Source organism: Octopus bimaculoides, chromosome 28, assembly GCF_001194135.2.
Source record: "Octopus bimaculoides isolate UCB-OBI-ISO-001 chromosome 28, ASM119413v2, whole genome shotgun sequence".
Taxonomy (NCBI): Eukaryota; Metazoa; Mollusca; class Cephalopoda; order Octopoda; family Octopodidae; genus Octopus; species Octopus bimaculoides.
In genome coordinates this window covers 10,019,592-10,026,607 of record NC_069008.1, presented here as the reverse complement: position 1 = coordinate 10,026,607, position 7,016 = coordinate 10,019,592, and the positions used below count along the sequence as shown (strand labels likewise).

The following is a 7,016-nucleotide window of genomic DNA, read 5'->3' as shown; positions in this document are numbered from 1 at the left end:
AACAGGTCTTTGCAAACAGAGTTTAGTGTCCAATGAAGGAAAGGTACGCATAAGTGGGCTGGCTACACCCCTGGCAGAGGCCTCAGATTATGGTCTCACTTGGCTTGCCGGGTTTTCTCATGCACTGCATATTTCCAAAAGTCTCAGTCACAAGTCATTGCCTCGGTGAGGCCTAAAGTTCGAAGGTCGTGCTTCACCACCTCATCCCAGGTCTTCCTGGGCCTACCTCTTCCATAGGTTCCTTCAACTGCTAGGGTGTGGTACTTTTTCACACAGCTATCCTCATCCATTCTTGCCACATGACCATACCAGCGCAATCGTCTCTCTTGCACACCACAATTGATGTTTCTTAGGTTCACTTTTCTCTCAAGGTACTTACACTCTGTTGAGTATGCACCGTTAAATAAAAACAATTTTTGTTTAACAGGTATCACATTGAAAGCTATTAAATTACAAAGTGCTTGTGTTGTTTATAATAAACTTTATTTTACATTTCTTGCCCACAAGAAATGTCTGATCTTTAGAATACTGCTGTATATCTTCTTAAATCACAATCACAGGAAAAGTTGTTGATAAGAATTACCAACAAAAACAAGGCTGATAAATATGCACAGGTGTTGCAAATTAAGTTTAATTACCAATAAACATCAGCTTGGATGACACTTTACTCAACTGACAGAGGAAGGTGACCGATCAAACTGATTATGTAAACAGAATTTTTTTCCACCTATTCTTATCGGAACCTTTGATACAGAGTATCAAAATTTTAATCTCTTTCACACTGATAAAATGTCAAGCAAACTTTAAAATTTGTCATTGCTGTTATTGTCAGTATGGGCAGAACATATGAATCATTTACTGTGAAGGAGAAATTAAATATGTTGAATATGCATTTGAATGTAGCAATAGAGCTGCTGGGAAGGCATTTTAATGTTAATGAAGTTGGCGTAAACAGTATGACAAACTTAAAACTGTGCCTAGTAATAAATAGACAAAAACAAAACATACAATCAAGATTATCCATATCATTACATTTTTTCAGTCAGGAATGTCCATATCAGTATGTATGTCAATGGTGTTCCATTGTGATAGGTAGAAACTGCAAGCAATGTAAAATATGGCCTGGACTGTGTTTACCAACATGAACGTCAGACTTCAAAAAGTAGTTAATCATTTAACGGTTTTAATAAATTTATACAGAAAATATAAGCATTATACCGTCCAGCATAAATAAAAGTCAACTTCATTATATTTAAGCCATTATTTTTTTCTGCAAAAACCTATTTTGACATTAAATGAGTCAACTTCCAGTATGAATGTTTACATTTTGTACATCATTTTGCAACAAAAAAAAATTTTCAAAATAAATTCTGGAAATGATCTACTCGTAATTTATGCACCCCTTAAAGTTTATTTCTATTTTTGTGAAAAAAAGTGTGTAAATTACATGTGTTTTCACAGTAAAAGATACATACAATGAGTTTCTTTCAGTTTCCATCAACCAGATCCACTCATAAGGCTTTGGTTGGCTCAAGGCTATAGTAGAAGATACTTTTGCCCAAGGTGTCATGTACTGGGACTTGACTTGTCTTTCACACATACACACACACACACACACACACACAGTGTTTGTCAAGTTTGTGTCCTGTAGATACTGCTAATACACCTATTCATACATACATAGGTACAATCATACACATACACACGTGTGTTCATGTAGACTGATCTATTGATTATTGCCTAGGCTGATAGATTTATCAGAGAGAGAGAGAAAAAAAGAGAGAAATGGTTAGGTCATCACAGTTTATCATTAATGATAATAATAATAATAATAATGATAATAATAATAATAATGGTAGTGGTAGCAGTGGTGTTTGTGGTACCAACAGTGATATAGTAATGATTTCTGTTATTGACTCACTGGTGAAGGGTGAGGGTGTATAATGCTAGGAAAAATTACAGAAGCAGTTGTAGTAAATAGGAAGGGTGTGGTGGGAGTGAGATGCATAAGGAGCTTTCCATCTACCATGATTGAAAAACAAGTAGTAGCAAAAGAAATCAAATATGAACACACACACACCAAGAGTAACAGCAAAATTGTCAATCTCACAAATTCTTAAAACTTCTTAAAACCAATAAACTAATCGATTAGCAATTTTTCATTTTCCCAGATAAGACATCTGGCTACATTGACACTAGTTTTTGTAAGAATCAGTGAAATACCCATTGAGATATTTAGCTAGAAAGAGAAGAGGTTGAAATCGCCAGCCTCACCATGTCTTCCCAACTGAGCAATGTTGAGAGGGCTAAGATCATCCAGGCCTTCAGTAATGGTACCAACACACATTCTCTAGTTTCTATCTTCAAAGTCCATTCAAGAACCATCAAGAAAATTGTGAATAAGTTTGAGAAAGAGGAAATAGTAGAAAGGAAAACTGGATCAGGAGGTCATAACTGCAAGAGGGATCATCATTTCAATCTAGAGCTGAAGAGATCAATCAGAAGAGATTCAACTCAATTCACAAGACGTTTGGCACATAAGAGGAGTTACAGCTATGGAAGTCTAAAGAGTGGTGACAGAAGACTTGAACATGAAATCATTGAGATCTGTGAGGCACCTTGTTACTCCAGGACAAAAGTTAGAAGGTTGGAGAGAGTGAAGATCATCTTGAACAAAGTGAAACTTAATCCTGGAGTGATCTTTTACACAGATAAGAAGAATTTCATTCAAATACACACACAAACGGATGCAACAGCTGCCTTCTGGCTTTAGATCCTCACAAGAGAGTCAAAAGCCATTTTTCAGGTGGTCTCTGGTGGCAAGAAAATACCATTGATCATCTTTGAGAAGGCTGAGAATCTGACAAGAATTTGTTTTGTTCAAGTTTTGAAAGATGTAAAGACCTGGATTCTTTCTGAATATCTTGAGGCAAGAGTCAAGGGAAACCCCACCAAAATCATTAAGGACTTCAAGGTTACATACCAGCAAGATGGAGCTCCTTGTCACACAGGTGCAGTGGCTCAAAAATTTCTCAGGGATGAGTTTAGGAAGAGGTTTTTGGAGTAAGGATACAACCCACTTCATCACTTGATCTCAACCCTTTAGACTTCAGCATCTGGAATGAACTGGTCAGAAAAGTTTGTGAGAAGTCCTACTTGCAAGCCCTTAAAAAACTCCATCCATAGGAGGAAGGCATTGATGAGTAATTCATTAAGAAAGCTTGAGGTACAGTCAGGAAGAAGGCCGAGGAAGTCATTGCCAAAAGAGGATCAACTCTTGATGCCTAACAGGTAGCACTTTGAAATAAGACTTTAAGCTTCTATTTGAACTTTATTTCAATCCTTTATGAGTTCTCAATCCTGAGCTATGGTTAATTTTTTATGAAAATGTCATTTTCGTCCTTCATCAACTTTATCATGATTCTTCTGGTGAGCTTGGAGAGTAATCAACATTTTCTCTTGCTCAAAGCAGAGTCCAATAGTATTGGGAAAACTTTTGATAATTCCATAAAGCATTCCTGAAATACAAAAGTTTGAAGCTGAATCTAAAATTTGAACAGTTTTGCTAATACACTTGGTATATATGCATATGTAAATGTATAAAGTCGATGTGTGTGTCTGCACACACACACACAAACATTGGGACCCAAATAAAATATTAATCTCTACCAGTTATTGAGTATACTCTTCTCTTATTTTATAACAGTTAATACCAAACAAGTATACATATCATCATCATTTAACATCCGCCTTCCATGCAGGCATGGGAGGCATGGGTTGGCTGCTTTGACAAGAGCTGGCCAGCAGAAGACTGCACCATATTTCTGTATCTGTTTTGGCATGGTTTTTATGGCTGGATACCCTTCCTAACACCAACCTCCCCCACAGAGTAGGCTGAGTGATTTTTATAGTGTGGACTGGATGCCTTTTATGTGGTACCAGCATTGGCAGGGTCACCAACTAACTTGCAAGACAAGGAATTTTGAGAGGGGAAGGGGCGTTGGAGGAGGTGAGCTTGTGTCAGATGATGACAGAGAGAAAGAAACAGGTGTCTTGCTATAGAGGAGGTACATGGTTACCCAGCCAGAGAGAGAGAGAGAGAGAGAGAGAGAGAGAGAGAGAGAGAGAGAGAGAGAGAGAGAGAGGGAGAGAGAGAGAAGGAGAAGGAGGGAGCATTAACAAGAGGGCAAAAACAAGCATGCTGCTGTAAAGGAGATACATAGTTACCCAGCCAGAGAGAAGAGCAAGAGGAAAGAGAGAGAATGGGAGAAAATGAGTGCAACAGAGAGCAGGAAAGAGATGGTGGCAAAGTGCTAGGGTATACTCATAAGGGACGGGGATCAGAGCATAGATGGGATGGTCAAGTAAGGAAGGAAGAGTAAATGGTGGCAAGTGCTAGGATATGCCCTCAAGGTATGAACCAAATTCCAAATACTTTAACAAGAAGCCTTGGTACACCAGTAACATACACTAGTCCACCACAAACTTTCAACTCCAAGTAACTGAGTCATAAATTATCCTGGCTAATTCATGCTTCAGTTAATTGTATTCCTTCAGTACAAAATAATAATTTCCCAGACAAACTAAAGGCAAAAGTTTTTTTCTTGTTTTTGATATACAATAAATGTGGATACATTTAGCCATGCCACTTTGGCCACTCTTACTCAACTTTTATAAAGGATTTAATGGAAGACAATATTCCTCCACCCCACCTCCCTTTTGAGGGGTACTTGAATAAGATAAAGAAAGCACTGTTCTCAAACCATTCAACCACTATACAACCTTCCTGACCATAGCAACCAGATGGTATGTTGACCTTCACAATGAACTTGGCCGATAGCCAGATCCATCATGTATGTGATAACAGCTGTTTGATATAAAGTCACTAATCAGCAATGCTTAGATACTGAAATAGAACATGTACCTTGGATGAGTTTGACTTCTGGTAGCTCCAACATGGCCATGCTTGTAGAGTTTGGCCCAAACATACAAAGCACCCCACTATACCGTAAAGTCAAGGACTCACAGAAATTGTTCATAATCTCTGACATGGAAAGTCCTTCAGTAGACACTTTGAAAACCATCCTCATTGATGCATCAAATTACCCTTGAGCCCTCCATAGAATGTGAAGGGTTGACGTTTCACCTGTCACCTATTCCAGCCTGAAGATAATGATGAACATTGAGCAACATTATAGATGCTCATGATAATAACTACCATAAAAGTTTATTGCTATTGGCAGCAATTAATCCTGGCTAGCAGAATTACCCCTTTCATCATGCAATCTGATGTAATTTTTAAGATTGCAAATTTTCTTTGAGGAGTGAACTGTCAACTTAAAATATCAAGTATATATGTTATATATCTAAGAATGTGTTTGCTCTCTCAAGAAAATGGCACCTCTAAAGAAGTACTTAGGTGTAAGCGTTTGCCAGCCTGGAGGGTCAATGAGTAAATTAGAGGTGGATGCATAGCTTGTGATGGCCAAACAAACTATATACAGAGGTGCAGTCAGCAAAGTGAGAATCGGCAGCAAATTCAGTATGCAGGTAAGGGACCTTTAAGCCTCAGTTATCCTGTTTATTATAGTGCTTCACGCTATAACAGACCAGTTTGAGAAATCTGGTATGCTGATGACTTAAAGCAGAATCTGTAGGCAAACTGAAGCAAAATTCCAGTCACAAAAGCAAAACCTGGAAATAAAGGACCTTAAAGTAAACTTAGCAAAAAGACAAAGGTTTCAGTAATGAGGAAAGAAGACATGATCCTTATAGCAGAAGGATATGTGGAAAAGGAGTCAATAAAAATTCCATTAGGCATTTCTAACATAAACAATAAACACAAAAGGACTTCAAGATATTATATTGAATGAAAGAGATGACAAAGGAATATGTTGACGAGAAATACACAATACTGCAACAGACCTGTTCTCTCATGCAAGCTCAGTAAAATAGTGGGGTGGTGAATGTCTTTCATGCCTATTGCCTATTCTACACCCTCTCATCTTCCCATCATCCTTTCTCCTATTCACTGTACTTATTTTATATCCTGTCATATTTTCTTCTACTCTCAATACCATACAGCTCATAGTTGAGAGAAAAAGTATCCAACTAGTCCTGGAAACATAAATAAAAGGCCCTTCAATTCTAGACCTTGCTTCCATACCTGAAATTTCTCTGATTTTGATAGTGATTCGGCTATAAGAAGGTCATCAGCATAGAAGAGCTCCCAGGGGCAGCCTGTCTTAAATTCCTCTGTTATTGTCTGGAGGACTATTATGAACAAGAGGGGTGGGGGGGGGCTGAAGACTGATCTTTGATGAACCCCTACTTGTACGCTGAATCTTTCACTGTACTCATTGACAACACCTCATCTTACTGACAATGTCCGTTGCATATATATATGTGTGTGTGTGTGTGTGTGTGTGTGTGTGTGTGTTTGTCCCCCCACCAACGCTTGACAACTGATGTTGGTGTGTTTATGTTCCCATAACTTAGCAGTTTTGCTAATGAGACCGATAGAATAAGTGCTAGGCTTACAAAGAATAAGTCCTGGGCTTGATTTCTTCGACTAAAAGCAGTGCTCCAGCATGGTCACAATCAAATGACTGAAACAAATAAAAGAATAAAAGAATATATATCTCTGTGCATCTTTGTGTCTGTGTTTGTGCCCCACCACCATTTGACAACTGGTGTTGGTGTGTTTACATCCCCATAACTTAGCTGTTTGGCAAAAGGGGCTGATAGAATAAGTACCAGACTTTAAAATATATACTGGGTTCGATTCATTTGGCTAAAAATTCTCCAAGGTGGTGCCTCAGAATGGCTATAGTCTACTCACTGAAACAAGTAAAAGATAATATATATACACAGAAAGAGAAAAAAATGAAAAAACAGATTTTTTTTACAGGATTAACGAGTATATTAGAGTCATAATAATAAAGATATTATACAAAATAAGATTTTGTACTTTCACTCCTTAATCCTGTAAAATAAATCTGGGTTTTTTCATCTTT

The 7,016-nt window shown here is 37.8% G+C and overlaps 1 protein-coding gene across 3 annotated transcripts in view; it reads right to left on the bottom strand.

The window, feature by feature from the left end:
• The window catches only part of LOC106870703 (coiled-coil domain-containing protein 1), a 299,527-nt gene that overhangs the window by 141,881 nt on the left and 150,630 nt on the right, over window positions 1-7,016 (bottom strand). The window contains exon 1 of one of the 3 annotated variants that reach the window (XM_052977600.1): window positions 2,984-3,518. The exons of the other annotated variants lie outside the window; for them this stretch is intronic. Coding sequence (XP_052833560.1) covers window positions 2,984-3,085 — 102 coding nt within the window. The 5' untranslated portion in view covers window positions 3,086-3,518. Of the gene's footprint in view, window positions 1-2,983; window positions 3,519-7,016 lie in introns of those variants that run through there. 3 annotated transcript variants of the gene reach the window in all.